Source organism: Numida meleagris, chromosome 6 (genome assembly GCF_002078875.1).
Source record: "Numida meleagris isolate 19003 breed g44 Domestic line chromosome 6, NumMel1.0, whole genome shotgun sequence".
In the NCBI taxonomy this organism is placed as follows: domain Eukaryota; kingdom Metazoa; phylum Chordata; class Aves; order Galliformes; family Numididae; genus Numida; species Numida meleagris.
Genome location: NC_034414.1, coordinates 59,627,624 through 59,645,480, shown reverse-complemented (window position 1 = coordinate 59,645,480; position 17,857 = coordinate 59,627,624). Strand labels below are relative to the sequence as shown.

The window sequence follows — 17,857 nt, the reverse complement described above, 5'->3', positions numbered from 1 at the left end:
TGGGCGCTGACATCTGGAGTCTTCAGCGTGAAGTTCCTCAAACTTCCAGAAAATTGCCCACCCGTCGTGGTGTGGTGCCCTTTCATTGCTCAGACTTCTCCTATTTTTGCTATTTTTTACCTGCTCAGCTTTTCTTTTAATGCCCTTGAACTCCTTTACCCACAGAATATTGGGGAACAGCAAACGGGCTGGTTTCTCTGCTGAGAGCAAAGTCCCAGGCTATGCTGGTTGCTGTAACATCTGCTGAACTTCAGCAAAATTGCACGTGTTGGCCAAGGCAGGAATCAAAGCCCATGGAACTCAGGTCGTGTGGGTTGGTGTTGCTCAGGTGGAGTTTGCTGGGGCTCGGGAGGCAACGTGAAATGCGGAGCGGGTAGTTGCCTCACCTAACCCTGGATGTGAAAATGAAAGAGAAGTGAACGTCAGCAGATAGCTGAGACTGCGATGCTTTTGATTTTCCCTGTCATTTGGTTACTGATGTCTTCTTTTTTTTTTTTTTTTGGAAGAAAAAGTGCTTTTTGTGTGTGTTTGGTACCTGGTGTGAGCTGGCTCGATTCTTTTCAGGTCCCGTAAATACGCAGTGTCTCCCCCTGCCCTGCTCCTTGCCAGGAGCAGCAGTCAGAGCGTGCAGGGCATCCCTTTGGCCAAGCAGAGTGCACAGGACATCGTGCAGACGATCAGATACGAATTGCTGGACGTTTTTGTAAGTAAAAGTAAACGTGTCCTTTTTCCACTGCAGTCGTTTTCAGTAGTGCTGATGACAGTGTGGAACTGTGCAAAATAGATACGTTTGCTCGTTATTTTTCCCACTGTCTTTATCCTTTCTGACTTGGAACCAACGGTCTGGCCAGAAATCTGTTGCTTAGGCGGAGGCCCTGGGAGTCAGTTGGCTGGCTTGTGCTTTTAGTCCCAGACCTATTGCTGTGGCCACGGCTTGGCATCTTACAGGGCCTGTTCCCTGCCTCCTGCACATGAGTTCAGGAAGTTGGATGAAGCCTGCCTTGCTTTTCTGCTCACACCCATTCATCTCAAAGTGCACAGCTTCTCATTCAGACTTGCCTTGTGATGGGCATGGATGGGTGTAGACGTTTCCAGAGTGCACCAAAGTCCCCGAATCCACGCTTGATTTTGAGATTCTTGCACTCAACACAAACACCACAGCTTTACTCAGCCCCTGACCCGCTCCTGTAAGAACAGAAAGTCTAATTGTGTCTTGTTCCCTCCTCCCCTTAAACCCCAACTTCTTGTTTTGGTGTCTTGCAGCCAGAAATCACCGTGCAAAATCTGCCCCACTACTTGCAACTCGGAAAGCCTTTCCTCATCGTGTTTAGCGACGGTGACATCGGTCAAACAGAAAGCAAGGAAATGCTGAAACTGGCAAAAGGGAGATCTCAGCAAGCATTTGTGTCTTGCTGGTTGAACTTGTGAGTATGCTAAATCCAGTTTGTTTCTTTCCGTTACCTTGCTCTTAGCATTTCAGGGCAAGGAAAAAACAGAGTCTGCAATTACTCAAAACACCATCTATGTGGTAATGTGATCATTTGGTCTGAAATCATCACGGGTTGGGAGGCCAAATCATTTAGCAATGATTCAGTATGTATTCTGGGCAGTTGCAAAATTGCACAAAAAAGTAAAATTAGTAAAACCTTAATTGATTACAGAAGTAAAATTTCTCAAAGATACTGCATGGTAGCTTCGCTTTGGCCCGGAAATTATTATTTTCTTTTTTACACATGGAAGAAAAATAGTAAATTTGCCCTCCTAGAGCGTCTTAAGGTAATTATTCCATCAGCAATTAGTGTGAAACACAATGGGCCAATTAGTGACTGCTGACTGTGGGGGAAAAATCAAAGTTTTTGGAAGAAGCTCTGTGAGACAAACCTGAAAGATAATCGAGAAACAAAGTGAATCCCGGAACTAAGAAATCAAAAATGATAGGAAAGGGGATTTTTTTTTTAATCCTCCCCTCCTGTGTACATTTTCAGTTTTTAACCTCTGTTTTGCTCAAGCCCTGAGACACCTCACTGTCTTAATCATAGCGTGCTTTGAAGTCTGGGAAGTGCCTAGAAGCGTGGGCTGAAGTTTAGCTAACTTTGTTTGCCAGTAATGCGCAAGAAATGAGAGTCCCTGGAACTTCCCCCACCTACACATCTGCCTCTGTTCTCTTTTACTGAGAAAAAATAAGCTATCCTTTGCCAGGGCAGAAAATGATCACTGGCTTTGAAAGAGTAACACAGTCCTAGAAAGAGGACCTCATTCCCATGGTGAGAGCCAACTCAGACCCTATGCAATGCTGAGCCTGAAAATAGTGCCTGTAGGTCTCATCATCTGTGTGTCCTTGCTGACCCTCCGTCTTAGGGGGTTGGACTCGATGATTTCTAGAGCTCCCTTCCAGCCCCTACAGTTCTGTGATTAGTCGGATGTCCTCTTTTGGCCCTCTCTGAGTCACCTGGAGGAGCTGCCATTCCAACTCCTTGCCTCTGCCCACTGACTGTAGGAAACCACTCTATAGATATCAAGGGGCTGGGTCGCATGAGCACAGCCCACTGCATCCGCTCGTACCCTTTCTACCTGCTGGTGACTCGCTGTAGCTGCAGGGTGGTGACAGGAGCTGGTAGTTCCCGTGGCAAATGACCAGCACTGCAAGAGTTAACCACAGTATGTCATTCCCATCTGTCTTGCTCTTAAAAACTTGTGGTGGAGAAGATTTCACACCTTCATGCAGTATTTATCCCAGCAGTTATCTGCTCCTCCTGCTGGAGGATTTCTTAACCCATCTGTTCTGCTGTCCACTCCCTGTCCATTAGACTCTAAGGGCTTGTATAAGTCCTTGAGCTGTGAACTTCTACAGCTGTCCCACAGGTAAAACTGCATGTACGTGTTTTGCTGAATGTAGCTGAAGAGCTTTAGTGCTTCCTTGACCCTGGGGTCACGTTCTGCTGTCAAACTATTGTTGAACGTGTTGTTGGATCTCCTCAACAGGAAGAACACTCCGGTGGGCCGTGGGGTCCTGAAGGCATACTTTGCCACCATACCTTCACTGCCTGCTCTTGTCTGGGTGAACCTTCATGCTGGGGGTCAAGTATTTAAGTTCCCATCAGAGCAGTCTATCACCGAAGTGAACATCTTGTCTTGGCTGGAGAAACTGAAGGCAGGACTGGAGATTCCCAGCAGTAAGTGGCAAGCGTTTGAAATGTTCCTAAGCATGCACTGTTAGCTTTGGTCTGTTTATGAGAAGATGCTACGTGCAATAAATTGTCTGTCCTGGAATTTAATTATGGAAAAACTAGCTATTCTAGTTTGAGTTGGAGCAGTACAAATCGTCCGGCCAGAACAGAATACCCGTACTCACGAGTTTGCTGCAGGACTGTTTAATGTTCAGAGCCAAGCATGAATAGTTCTGAATCGACATCTCTTCCCTGTAATAATCCCCAAAGCTGGCTGTCCTCTCCGATTACTGAGAACAGACCTGCTGAAACACTGTTTACTAATAAAAAAGTCTCCGGAGCCCTAGTGTGAGAAATAGCTGCTCTTTAGGCACCTTCCAGCATTTTTATGGACAGGAAAGTGTGAGGAAGCTGATGCCTCGCTGTGGTCATTGGAACATCAAGAGTTGGCGTTTACTGTGAAGCCTTTCACCAAGTCCCTTCCTTCCTTGATCAGCTGCTGAAGCTTTGGAGGAAGGCAGTGTAAACGTGCCTTCCTCATATGTTAAGTGTAGCCATAGGGTGCCACAGACTCAGGAACAGCTGGCTGACAGCCTGCTTCAGGCTCCTGAAAGGAGAGGGGGGTTTGATCCTGCTGAATTTTAAAACAAGCCTTTCACAGCAATTGTTTTCAAATGCCACCGCCAGCCTGGCCAGGTAGGATATGTAGGTGCTCTCATTAATCGAAGATATCATTTCTGACCAGGCTGCTACAGCTCTGTGACCCAGCCCTTCTCCCACAGCTCTTCCCATCTCCACTGCCAAAGGCTGGATGTCATTTAGGTCTCCAGTTAAGGACCTTCCTTCAGCTTTCCAGGGTGCCAGAGGGGTGCTCTGATGGTTGGGCAGCACTGCCAAGGGCTCTGCCAACCATCACAACCTCCTTGCTCAAGCTTTTAGGTCTGCGTGATCAGCCTTAAAAGCACAAATTAAAAAGCATCCTCGCTTAATGGTGCTGCTTCCTCTCTGTAGAGACAGCAGTCTCCACTCATTCCTAATGACATTTCAGTAATGCTAAGTCATTAGCACAGTTATTTGAGGTCTGAGTGAAACATCCATTCACTGGTAGAGAGAGAGAGTGCTGCTGCCTGTAAAATTCACAGCTTGATGTCTGAAGACACAGGAACTGGCCTTTGAGGAGCTGAGCCCTCAGCTAGCTCCTGTAAATGTTAATGCATCTGTGGCTGGTTTGGTTTGGATGGCATTATTAGTTATGGAGAAGAAAGAGTGAACTTTAAAAAAAAAGATCTTTAATTTTGCATTCACTGGAAGGGCAGAAAAGCCATATTTGCTTTGAAATGGAAATGACCGTAAAATGGGTTACATCACAGCCTCTTAACTTATTAACAAGAGACTGCATTCGCTTTGCAGGTACCCTGTCTGAGGAAGACTGGAAACCACCTCTTCCTGCTTACAATTTCCTCCAGATGATGGAGGCCGCGGGGCCCGAATTCACCCTCCGTACCTCCCCTCACCAAGAGGACAGACAGGAGCAGCAGCAGCTGGAAGGCTCCGAAGAGAAAGCCACAGTCAAAGAGGAACCGACTGAGGAAGCTGGGGTGAAAGCAGAGAAAGGCCAGGCCCCTGGGAGGGACCTGCGGGGCACAGCCCCGAGGCTGGCAGGGAGGGAAAAGCAGCCTAAGAGGCACAGTGAGCTGTGAGAGCAGGAGGCGGTGGGACAGTGCCCAGGAAGCTCTCTTGCTTTCTCAGCCCTCGGTGAGCTGTTGCAGCGGAGAGAGAAGCAGGTTTGACTGTCAATGAAGAGTGGAGGGACAAAATGGCCCCTAAGTTTCAGTCTAAATTCTGTGTTGCAGTGTGTTGGTCGTTCTGTGGTACCTGTGATTTCTGATAGCAGAAACACCTCCGTATGACACGTGCACCTCCCGGGTGCAGTCCGTGTTGCATTTCACAGTAAATCGTGAGAGCAGGTCTGTACGAAGGCTGCTGCTGAATTCTGAAGTGTTTAAACTGACACGAGATTGCTCACACCTGAGTGGTGAACTGAAGCCATGGGTGCACTCATTCCCAGGGGTAACAGCAGTACCTGGCTAAAGCGGCTTCATTATGAAGAGCTCGGGTCATCACAACAGCTGTGAGTACCCAAAATAAAAATTCGCCAGCGAAGCCCAAGGGCGGGCAGATTGGAAGATGGCTTTGCTCAATGCTGGCATTTTCTTGGTTGTGAGCCCAGGGGGTTATTTACAGCCTCTGCTATTTTCCCTTGGTCTCGGTAGCAGCAGTGAGGTTGGTGCCTTTCGAGCCAAGGATGGTGCAGGAAATGAGGTCTGCACAAAGACCGGTATAGAGATAAGGGGAGAGAAGCGAGAGGCAAGGCTGGCAGTGCTGGGGACAGGTGTTTGCAACGTGGGGCAGAGCTGTTTCACGTCCTTCTGATGATGAGTGGGAGGTTTGGGCTGTGGGGAAGTGGCACTTGAGCCTTTGCTCATTTCCTTGGGACGATCCGATTCCGACATATCCGATTCCGGATATGATGTGGGGAGAGCAGTGTTTTAGGAAGAAAGCCTTGTCTAATTCCACTAATGCCCACAGCAGTCTTCCCACTGCCTTTGGTAAACGTCTGCTCTGTTCCACAGCCCTGCTGAGATGTGTGGGGAGGGTCAGATCCTCCCCCTCCTTATGGCTTTGAAGCTACTGGTGAGGGGAAAAAGTGATGTTAAGGAACTGCTGAGAGCATTGTGAAGTCTCTCTCATCCTGCAAGCAGCCCACATGGATGGGAATATTTTGAAATGCCAAGGCATAGGCCAGTAGTCCTGTGTTCTCCATGAAGCCCATAATTGAAACGGACCATTTTTGGACTCTGACAGGCTCAGAGCCAAAATGTATGTATTTAAAGTAATGAACTGTAGCATGAAGTACAGAGTCTTCCACGCAACTGCATTTTCCCAAGGAAAGGAGTAGGTCAGTGTGCAAGCAGAGCCTCTGCGAGTTCCTATCATTCCTCTGCAAAGCAAAGTTATAACACTGCTCTGTGACCTGTACACGGGTCATTTCCAGCACTATGCCAGCGCTGGCAGCTGCTTTCCCTCTTCCTGCATCACTCTCCCTCTTCAAGGCAGACAAAGTGCAATGTTTGGACTTTTCACTCGTCTCTTAAATAAACTCGAGCCCGAGTTCAACTGATCTGCATTTGTGTCCCGGAGCAGCATGTCTAGGATGGAAGCACGCTTCCAGGAAGGCTCCTGGGCCGCTGAGTGCAGTCTCAGGAGGAGCACGCGCTTACTTAGCAGACTTTGTGCAATACCAGGAGCCTTCCCGGATCCCCGCTGCTTTTGGCCGCGTGTCATTTGTTATCACCGATCTTGGCCGCGCAGCATCCAAGTAGGAGCCTGTCACTAGGGGTCAGTGCCACATCTCAGTTCTGGCTGGGAAAATTGCTGCCTCCCGGCGCGCTGCTTCGTTGATCCTGGAGAACTGTCGTCAAAGCAGTGAGGGTTCAGGAAACTGATACCCTGCGGGGATTCTGAGAGCCTGTTTGCTGCCGGGGGCAGTGGCTGCAGTAAGCCTAAGGGCTGGGGGGCTCACAGCTCTACGGGTTTCAGCTCCTGCATCACCAGTGCGTTCCCCAGCCCTGAGCCTGCCGGCAGGGTGGTGCCAGTGCCAGGAGCCCTGAGCCCAGCCAGCAGCTCCCTGCGGCCACGACTGTAGGCACCTGCAGTGACACAGGGAAGGGACGTGCTTGTCCACATCTCATGGCCAGCAGCCGTGTTAGCTGGGGTTCTGACCCTGAGCACGGATGTGGGTCAGGGTCCTGGGCCGCGTCAGGTAGCGTGGGTTTGGTTGTTTCTTGAAACACAAAATATCTATTTCATTGTGTAGCACAAGCAGGCACTTAGGGCGTGGAGGAAATCTTTACAGGCATGCATGTACCAGGATATGTGCATGCAGGGAGAAAACGTTCTGCATGTTGAGAGCAGTTTGATTGTTGTCTGCACCTTGCAGCGTTCTCATCCTCTGGCAGCAGCAGCCCTGCATTGTGTTCGTTTTAGTAGCTGTGGCTCTGGGGAAGACCAGCGTGGAAAGAAATACTCAACAAGTGCTTACGGCCTTGAGTGCAAAGAGAGCTGAGGAGGAAGAGCTCTGCATCCCAGGGCTGCTGCGAGCCGTGGGGTGAGTCCCACCCGGCTGGAAAGGAGGAATTCTGCACGCCGGAGTGGAAGGAAACCAGGGACTGCTGCAGGGCATGCGAATCTACAGCTCCTGGGTGTCTCATCGCAGCTAGCAGAGATGCTTTCAGCCCCTTCTTCACCCATTTGACACTCAAATGCATGTGTGCTTGGGTAAACCACAGATCTCTGTCTCACAAGAAGATGCTGGTGAGGTGCACACCGAGCTGCTAGATTTCCTGATAGCTATGGTATGACTGGCTAAACACCGCGCCTTTATTTTGGTTGTGCTTTGTTTCAGTGCTATGACAAAGGCGGACGTGTGCGGACACTTCAGCCCTAGAAGCCTTTCATTGTGTGCTTCAATGTCTCTGATGGAACAGAAGGTAAAATAATGATACGAAACGAGGATGAGGTGACTGTGCTTGAGAGCAGAACAGTTTAACACGGCGCCCAGCACAACAGGGGGTGCTCCATGTGCTGTGGTCTGACTGAGCAGCCATCCCCAGCAGCTGGGAAGGAGAAGAGTGCTCCGTGCAGGGACTGGGGGAGCATCTGGGGTGAGCGCAGTGATTTTCGCATTTCAAGAGCTTTTAGAGGACTGTAATTGAGTGTGCCTGGTCTGTGGTTCGGATGGTGGGCAGCAGACTGATCCCCTTGGAGACCAGCCCTGGGGACTTGGCTGCAGGACCGTGGTCCCCATAGGACGTCAGGAAGCCGCCGTGTCTCTTCTTGCAGCTTTGTGACCCTCCGGGTGAACCACAGCTTTTCTCAGGTGGGATCGAAGGTGAACTTTCCAAATCGGCTGTTCTCAGCCCATCCCTGCCTCAGCGCCCTGGACCACTGATGGCCACAGACTTTATCATGGCTATGCAATGGGAATACAGCTGTAGGATGGCTAAAGATATGGCTGCAGTGGCAGGAAGCATGCAGGAGCAGATGGGGCATGGGAAGGACATGTGTGCCTGCGTGCGGGCGGCTGCCAGCGCTGCCAGGATGTGAACCAAGACAAGAGCTGGTGGCCTGGCTTGTGTCACTTGTGCTCATCAGTTCCTGGTGCCGTAGGGACGGGGCGTCTGGCGGGGCTGGGGGAAGGAGGAGGAGGATGGCAGCCTTCCTGGCACCCAGGAGCCATGGCTGGGGAAGAGTTACCAGCTGAGGCTCTCTCAAACCGCTCTTGTGCAGAGGAGCACAAGGCAGGAGGACCTCAGCCCACATTCGGGGACATCTGTTTTAAAAGGGTGACACAAGGCATCAGGCTGCAATCCCACGGCCCTGGGGGTTGCTGGAGGGGATGGGAGAAGGGAAGGAGCTGGTGTGGTGTTGGCATGGCCGGAGGTGGCAGAGGAGGTGTGCTGACGCACATCTGGGACAGGGAGATTGCAGGATGGAGCTGGGATGTGAGATAACGGGTGGCTGTGGGGCGGGCCGGGTTTCCTTATTGCTGAGGATGTGTGCCTGATACTTCCACTGATGAAAATACAGCTGTGATCAGGGCCAGGGGAAAGATGGGGACTGCGGTTCCTACAGGGCAGCTGCCACGGGTGGCTTCACGTCTGTGTCCTTCTCAGCCAGACAGGGGCTGGGTCCCCTCTGCCTCCTTCCTCCTGGAGCTGAGGATCCCCAAACACCTTCTCGCTCCATTTTCCCTTCCCGACAGAGAGATGCCGCATCCCAGCATCTCCTTCTGGGCTTACATCCATAGCTCTAAGATGTCCCGTCCAGGCTGAGTGATGCAGGTGTCCGTGCAGAAGCCTTGCCCAGCTGGAGAAGCCAGAAGAAGGGGAGCTCAATGTTGGAAAAGCAGGAACCAGAATGGGCCAACCAAGGCAGAACTGGGGACGGAGCGGAGTTGGCGAGTCCCGCGGCGCCACGTCGCTGCTCATTGTTCATTGTTCCCTCCTGGCTGAGCGGAGCCAGCGCGGGGACAGGAGACGATAAGGGAGGAGAGGGCACCGCTCTGGTTCCTGCTCCCCGACAGGTTATTTCCCCACGCGCCCGACCTCTCCTTAGGTAAACTCAGCGCTTTGCCTCCCTTACAGTCTGCTTTGCTCTCAACACAACACAGCGCGGGGCTCTCAGAAAACAGCCCTGCTCTATTAATAGCCCATGGGGTTGCCAAATCCATTCTGTCTGTTGAAAGAGTGGCTGCAACACCATGATTCAGCCCTCGGTGGTAAGAAAGGAGCTGTGCTGGAAGGGTCCTGGCCTGGAGGGCCATGTCTAACGTGGTGCAGAGGTGGGGACAGCCCTTTGCTCCGTCGGCCATGGATTTCTTGGCTTGCTTGCAACACAAATAATTGTATCGCTAAACTCGGTCTTGTTCCTCGCTGCTGGCAGATGCCCAAACTGCCGAGCTGGACTTGATGGACTCGTGTTGCACATGCACCTGGAATAGAGGGAAAACAGAACCCCCTCAATGGGGGCAAAGCCACGGATGAGTCACTGCAGTTCTGTGCACTCAGGTGGGGATGAAATCCATCATGTCCATGTCCCAGCCTTCCTCCGTGACCTGTCCTGCCAGGAGGAGAGGGATGGCATCTCCTTCGGGCCCTGCTGAGTTTCCTGTTTTGGGGTCTTGTCTCCAGCAGCTGGGCTCATTGTGAGCCTGTGCAGGCAAGTGGGAGCTTCAGAAGGGTGGGTGACCCTCGAAATGCTCTGGGTAACCCTGCGTGCACCCTGGGGAGGTGGTGATCCCATGGGCACCCTGGGGGATGTGGGGCACGTGGGGAGAGTTGAGGTCCTGGGCACGGGGTACCCAGGGGTGCAGCTGGAGGATGCTCCACTGGAAGACCTCATGCTGCTGCAGAGGTGAGCAGAGGAGGGAGCCCCAGCTGCGAGCAGGCCAGGCGCTAACGCCAAGGCAAATATTTAGAAAGGCAGATATTGCCCCCAGAATAACTGCAAATGTTTTCAGAAGCAAAGCTGGAACAGTGACAGTGTCCATGGGCAGCGGCGGGGGCCACCCAGCCCAGGGGACAGAGCGAGGCAAGGACAGGGCCGGCTCCCAGCCACTTATTGCCCTGCCTGCACAGAGTGCTGGGCCTACAGGGCTTCTTCTGGCTGAGCTTCTTGGAGACACCGCATCCCCACGGCCCTGAGCACAGCTGCAGCCAGCACGGCAGCTCGGCTTCTGCAGGACAGCCAGATGTGCTCACGGCCGCCAGCTGTGCGGGCACGCGGTGACTCAGCCCACTCCCATAGGCAACTATTGCATATGCAGAGCCAGGCAGCCCTCTGGCTCCCAGGGGTGAGCTGAGTCACCCAGCCAGGTGCAGACCTGCCAGCCCGCACGGGACATGGGCACAGCTGGAGCCCGGGGGGAGCGTGCGCTCTGCTGACCCCGTGTTCTGCCACCACATCCGCAGTGCACCCGCTGCGATGTGTGTTGCATAAAGGGTGCGAGGGGGAAGAGGCTGAGGGATGCAGCAGATCCCTGCTGCAGGCATCCCGCTCTGAAAGCCTCGCACACAACGGGAGCTGTGTCACCAAGCAGGCACCAGGCACTGGTGCCATCTGGAGCTGGTTGCTCGGCGGCAATGACGAGCGCAGAGCCCTGCTCCAGTCGACATGTTTCCGTGTTTTCCTCTTGCTAAAAACCCCTCTTTTTTCCCCAAGCCACCGCTGGCTGCCTGGGAAGAGCGTGGTTTCCGAAAGGTGTCGAAACCCAACCCATGGCCAAGTGTGGGCTCCATCCCAGCTCACACCCAGAGTGTGCGTAACCCCACTGGCTCTTAATGAAAAGTGCAACTAATAGAAGCTTGCAACCCTATAGGGCACAAACCCACAGGGCTGGGGTCAGCAAGGACCCAGTGAGATCTGCTGGTGTTCCCGTTGGCTCAGGACGGAGGCAGCAGCCCTTGAGGAGCACCAGGAGTTGCTCTGAGGTCATTTTCCTCCCTGCACATCTCAGATTTACTCTGGGGGCTGTTTATCGGGATGATGCACTCAGTGAGATGGGGGAGGGGGGAATCCATAAGTATGACCGTGACATCAAAACCCAGGACCTATGAAGGGAAAGCCACCAGAAACACAATGGGTTCTTCTTTCCTCGGCCTCCGATTTGCACCTGGGTATGGGTCAGGAGCTGGGCCCATTGGTGGCCATGGCGCTGGCTGCTGTGTCAACCATCCCCACCATCCTGGGTCACAGGACACAGAGCGCCGGGGTCGTATCACCAGAATGATGTGCACTATATGTGTGCTGAAGACAACAGGACGCGGCTCCAGCCAGGACGAGGTCTCCAGTGTTTTGCTTTCTCTCTGCTGCCCAATTCCCAGGGAATGGGAAGGGCTTTGCAACACAGCCAGGCTCCTCATGGCAAAGCTTCAACTATTCCCCGGCCAGGCAATGCAGCAGTACTGGAGGAGTGGGGCCAGCTGGCTCTTCACAGCTATTTCCCCATGCTCATGGGCTCAGCTTCCCAGCTTGGAGCACACCACACTGCTCCTGCTGCCCCCACCTCTTCCACCTCCTGGCGGCACCAGCAGAGCCTGGGAGGGATGTGGGATGCAGGGACACCCGACTGGGAGATGTGGACACCCCCACCCCGTCTCCTTTTTATGATAAGGAATATTTCTCCTGGTCCGAAACTAAGGGTTTGGAGTTCCTCCGCTCTTGCTGCAAGGTGGTGGTCACTTCAGTTGAGTTTGGGGTGGGCAAGCAGCCCGCTGAACGTCTCCATCCCAGTGCCAAATATCTCCATCCCAACACTGAACATCTCAATCTCAATGCTGAAAATCTCCATGCCAGTGCTGAACATCTCAATCTCAATGCCAAACATCTCCAACCCAACGATGAACATCTTCAGCCCAATGTGGAACGTCTTCATCCCAATGCTGAACATCCCCATCCCAGTGCTGAACATCTCCATCCCAATGTTGAACATTTCTATCCCAATGTTGAACGTTTACATCCCAGTGTTGAACATCCCCATCCCAATGCTGAACATTTCCATCTCAGCATTGAACATCTCCATCCCAAATCTGAACATCTTCATTCCGGTACTGAACATCTTCATCCCAATACTGAACATCTGCATCTCAAAGCTGGACATCTCCATCCCAGCACTGAACATCTACATCCCAACGCTGAATATTTCCATCTCCATTTTCTGAAGAACACCCTGCGAGAGTCTTAGACCCCCAGCAAGGATGGAGTCTCCCCCAAAGATGTTCCCTGTGAGAAGGACCGTGTGTTAGGCACACATGCCCAGTGCAGAGCCCTGGGGTAAAACCAAGGCTGTGATGCTCCCTGTTTTCCTCCCCGCTCCTGGCAAAGCCCTGCCCTCCATCAGCCAAACAATCCTGTCCTGCCCCCGTGCCCTCTGGTTCCAGCAAGGCTCTAGCAAATCTGAGCAGGGGAGCGGCACAGTTCAGCACAGTGTGAGACAACGCTTGGAGCACGGCAGTGCGGAGGCAGGGCCCAAAGCAAACACACCCGTGCGAAAAAATCCTTCCCAGCTTAGCGCTCCCTTCTGAAAACACAGAGTGACTTCAGAAAAATGTGAGAAAACATGAGCTGCTCACCCCGAGAGGGAAAAACAGAGCACGGCAGCCATAGGATGGAGCCTGCTGGCTGGAGACATGTCCCCATTGCAGGGGTTCCCAAGAAGGGCTGAGCTCCCTTAATGAGCGGTCGGATGATGAATGCGAAGTTGAAAACCCCTTACAAAAAGGGATGTGCCACACCAGCCCGCTTCAGCTCCCTCTCCAAGAGAGATTATGAATTATAAACGTTGCAAATCTTCGTGATTCATACTCATAATTGCAGCGCATCCATCACGCACTGGGAAATCATTAATGGAAAGCGAGGACTGGAGGCACGGGGCGGTTGCAGCCGTTGCTGGTGGGGAGCACGAGCAGGAAAATGTCATGCACAGGAGGAAGAGTGGCCCCAGTGCCCCTCTTGTGCAATGGCTCAGCGGTGGGGAGAGGCACTGGGAGGATGCTCAAGGGGGGAAGTGGCCTCCTGAGCAGCCCCGGCTCTCCTGGGGATGGTTGTCCTATCTCAGGCAGTAGTGCCTGCAGGGAAATGTGCAAGGCACAGCCATTCCCAGCAGCCAGACATGCCAGGAAGCATTTACCCCCTTTTCCATCCTCATCTGCAGCATCTTTGTGCTCTTCAATTTGTGCTGGAGAGGTTCAGGTTGGATGCTGGGAAACATTATCTTCTGAAAGAGGGGTGATGCACTGGCACAGGCTGCCCAGGAAGGCACGGAGATGGAGGTGTCTGAGAACCATGGAGATGTGGCACTGAGGGACGTGGGCAGTGGGCATGGTGGGGGTGGGCTGGGGTTGGGCTTGGGGATCTCAAAAGTCTTTTCCAACCTTGCTGATTCCATGATTCCCTATCCACCCCATGGACATGGTCCTGCAGTGCAGGTGGGATGGCGATGACGGGCTGTGCCCATGCCAGGGACATGGGGACACTGGACCAGGTGCAAGGAGCCCTGGATGTGGGCTCCCCAGGGCTAACCAGGAGCCATCGCAGCCTCAAAGGAGCTGCTCCCATCCCCAGCTGGATGGAAAAGGTCTGAAGGGGAGGAAATAGCAGCCGCTCACAACAAATAAATGTTCTCTCATGTATACATCCACTCGGCACGACAAACTCCACGAGCCCTCAATGATCCGTGGGGCCAAAGCTCTGGTAGCACGAATGTCTGTGGATAAACACAGGCAGAAGCAAACAGCTCTGGAATGGCTTCGTGTAAACACAGCCAGAGCTCTTTTCAACCCTGCTCCAAACTCTGTCCGCTTTGAAATTTCACATCTGTCCCAGCCAACATCGTCCCCTCCTGCCCTTCCCTCCCACCCATAGGGAGATAACACCCCGTGCCCGGCGTGCCCTGGCGCTGGCACTGGGGATAATAAAAAATAATTTAATGAATTAATAATAGTAATTCGAAAAAGTAAACTCAGCAGACAGGAAGGTCTTGCTGGGAAAAGCATGGCTGGAGAGGTTTGCGTGTGAAGGGGCTGTTTATAGCGACTGGGGGGAGTGAGAAAGCTGTGGGTGGGCAGCGTCAGTGCGTGCTCCCCAAGCCCTGAGGGACAGGGACAGAAATGGGGGTGGGATGAGAGTGGGGATGGGGGTCAGAGCAGAGATGAGGGTGGGGACAGGGATGGGGACAGGGACGTGGGGACGATGGGATGAGAATAAGGATGGGGACAGGGACAAGGATAAGGATGGAGATGATGGCAGGAACAGTGATAGAGGTGAGGATGGGATGGGAATCAGATGAGAATAGAGATGGGGATGGGAATGAGAAGGGGGATGGGCATAAGGATAGGGACGGAGATTGGGATGGGAACAGGGATACAGATGGGGATGGAAATGAGGATGGGGATGGGAATGAGGATGGGGATGGGAATGAGGATGGGGATGGGGATGGGAATGGGGATAGCATGAGAATGAGGACAGGGATGGGAATGGGGATGAGGAAAGGGATGAGGACAGGGATACAGTAGGAGATGGGATAGGGACAGGGATGGGGATGGGGATGGGGTGGGGATGGGGATGGGGATGGGGATGGGGATGGGGATGGGGATGGGGATGGGGATGGGGATGGGGATGGGGATGGGGATGGGAATGGGGATGGGGATGGGGATGGGGATGGGGATGGGGATGGGGATGGGAATGGGAATGGGAATGGGAATGGGGATGGGGACAGAGACAGGGATAGGGGCAGGGACGGGGACAGGGACAGGGACAGGGACAGGGACAGGGACAGGGACAGGGACAGGGATGGTGCAGGGCTCAGCCAGGCTCCTCTCCACGCAGCACGCTTGGGCTCACAGAGCTCTGTGCCTGCAGCAGGAGCCACCCTGGCCCACAAACACCAGTGGCATCTGCATCAGTGGCCTCATCAGGCAGAGCCCCAGCCATTGTCACTCTTCTGGGCTTTCCCAAATAGGTGCAGGCTGTGGGAGGGCCACGGGAGTGAGAAGAAACGCAGTGCCCTGCTCATCTCCTTCATTCTTGCTTCTTGCTCAGCATCCCTGCTCCGGGATGTCCCCACCTCCATCTCTGCGCCCTGTGGCTTGGCATGGTGACCGCTGCAAGACCCGGCTCACAGAGCGGAGAAACAAACTTCTTTCACTTTTTAGGAGCTTTTCTTTCAGCCACGAGCGGGCAGCTCCTGCAGCCAAACCACAGCAGCAGCAGCAGGGCAAGCTGCGCTCAGATTTATGGTCTGCCATAGCCCTATCTGGGCTGCACGTGACCAGCTCCGAAATCCCAGGACCTCTGCTCTCCCTCGACCACGCGCCCAGCTCCCGAGTCTGCTATAATGGGGTAAGAGCCCAATAAAAGGGGTTTGTGGGAGAGACTGTAACATGCGGGCAGGGCAGGGAGCAATAGGTCGCGCTCAGCCATGGCTTGTAACTTTTACGGTCTTTCCCGAGCCAGATGCTTGACATTAGTTTGACACTGCCGAGGTTCTTGTTTTTGAAGACTCCAATTGCTTTGGGAACTGCAGCGGCGCTGACAGATCTACAGCATTTCCCCGCGGACCGCGCGGCTCGGGTGGATGCGGATGTTTCCACGATTCAGAGAAATCCACTTAAAAGAAGCAGCGGGGCACGTGGGAGCCGTGCGGGAACGTCTGCTTCCCTTCCCACCGCCAGCACTTCAGTGGGGGCAAGGGGAACCCGCTGCTGATTTTTGGCTCATTGTCACGTGGGCACCAAAGCGCATCCGCGAGCATCCGCAACGTGTGCCCGGCCGGGACAGCCCTCACCACTGGGTTTTCCCATCGGAGGGAAAGCGATTTGTCTCCATTTGTGACACGAGGAGAGGCGGTGGATGAATGATAGTGTTGCATACATCATCTGGATGCTCTTAAGGGTGAGGATTTTCTCCAGGGGAGAGTGCCGAGGCCGTGCGGAGCCGCTGCACGCACGCATCCCCGGAGCAAACAAACATGGATGTTTTAGGGCTCGCCCTCGTGCTGGTGGCTGTATTTTTAGCTCCCAGCCCTTGCTGGCTCTGTACAAATGTCCCGTGGTGTTTCCACTCAGCTGCAGCTCATCCCCACGCTCTCCAGCTCTTCCAAACTCATCGGGCATCCCAATGATTCCCACCATGCAGTGTCCCCCGGGTGCTCCCCATGCACACAGGATGTCCCCATCCCTCCCCATGTACGTGCCTTTGTGCTTGGATGCTGTCGGCCTCTGCTCTCAGGCAACAGCTATAGGATGAGAGATGACGGCCTCAAGTTGCATGAAGGGAGGGCCAGGCTGGGTATCAGGAAGAAGTTCTTCTCCAAAAGAGCAGTGCTGCTCTGGCACAGGCTGCCCAGGGAGTGGTGGGGTCACCGTCCCTGGAGGTGCTCAAGAAAAGTGTATATCTGGCACTGAGGGACGTGGTCAGTGGGCATGGTGGGGGTGGGCTGTGCTTGGGGATCCAGATTAGAGGTCTTCTCCAGCCTTAATGATTCTATCATTGTACGACCCAGGCCAGCACAGGAGCCCTCCCCCAGCAGGACCCAACGCCAGCCCCAGCACCCACCTCTTCCCCAATTTCCCCTCTGCGGTGGCTGTGGGAGGGTGGAGCCAGGCATGGAGCTGAGCCTCTCCCTCCCACATTCCTCCCCCATGCATCAGCTCCCGGAGCCATGGCCAGGTGCGGGGTGGGACAGAGAACCTGGAAGTCCTCGAGCAGCCAGCAGGCGGTGGGAACTGGGAGAGGCTTCACCCACCACCAAAAAACCAGAATGTGAAATATATATATGATGGGATAGCATTATATTGTATATATTATTGTATATACTTATCAATAGATGATATATGTGTATCATTCATAGACTACAGATGGGGCCCTGGGCAGCTTGAGCTGGTGGGGGGCAGCCAGCCCACGGCAGGGATTGGGGCTGGGGGGCTGCGTGGTCCCTTCCAACCCAACCATGCTGTCATCCTATGGCATCCTCACAACCCTGCCCAGAAATGTTCCAAAACGAGTCGGAAACCAGGTGAAAAGGAGCAGATAAGAGGGACGGAGATAAGAAACCCTTAAAGGAAGGCCACGGATAACAACATGACACTTGGGTGCATTGCATTTCAGCAGAGCAGATGCTGACTGAGTTGATGAGGGTTGAATTAATTTGGGTATTCTAATAGCTCCTGCTTGACGCTAATAAAAGCGACGTTTTGTGCAGGCTCATGGCTCAGGATGCAGTTAATTATGGCCTCGCGGAGCTCTCATTTAGGAGCTTTTCTGGTCTGACAGGAGGAGCTGGACCAGCTGCTGCTTTGACTTTTTGCACTCTAGGAGCAGCAGCAGCCGGGGCTTGGGACGGCGCTGAGATGTGGCCAAGTGGATGGCAGCGGGATGGGCACTGTGAGGTTGTCCCCAGCCCCGTACATCCCATTGAGGAGCCAGAAAGCTACCCAGCAACATGCAGGCAGCAATTAGTGGTCAGCAGCCAAGCTGGTGGCTGGAGCCTGCGGTATGCATGGAACTGTCCTGTCCTGTCCCATGCTATCCACCCCATCCCATCCCATCCCATCCCATCCCACCCCATCCCA

At 53.5% G+C, this 17,857-nt stretch overlaps 1 protein-coding gene and 1 long non-coding RNA gene across 7 annotated transcripts in view; both read left to right on the top strand.

Annotated features, from left to right (window-relative positions):
* TXNDC16 (thioredoxin domain containing 16) overlaps positions 1 to 6,344 on the top strand; it is a 46,954-nt gene extending 40,610 nt beyond the window's left edge. For all 6 annotated transcript variants that reach the window (XM_021401022.1, XM_021401026.1, XM_021401025.1 and 3 more), the window contains 4 exons: positions 565 to 703; positions 1,264 to 1,424; positions 2,983 to 3,173; positions 4,578 to 6,344. In XM_021401022.1, the coding sequence (XP_021256697.1) occupies positions 565 to 703; positions 1,264 to 1,424; positions 2,983 to 3,173; positions 4,578 to 4,867 (781 nt within the window). In that variant the 3' untranslated portion in view covers positions 4,868 to 6,344. The remainder of the gene's footprint in view (positions 1 to 564; positions 704 to 1,263; positions 1,425 to 2,982; positions 3,174 to 4,577) is intronic.
* On the top strand, positions 15,016 to 17,486 carry LOC110401551. Its single transcript, XR_002440423.1, has 2 exons — positions 15,016 to 15,626; positions 15,741 to 17,486. It is a non-coding gene; the product is annotated as an uncharacterized LOC110401551 (long non-coding RNA).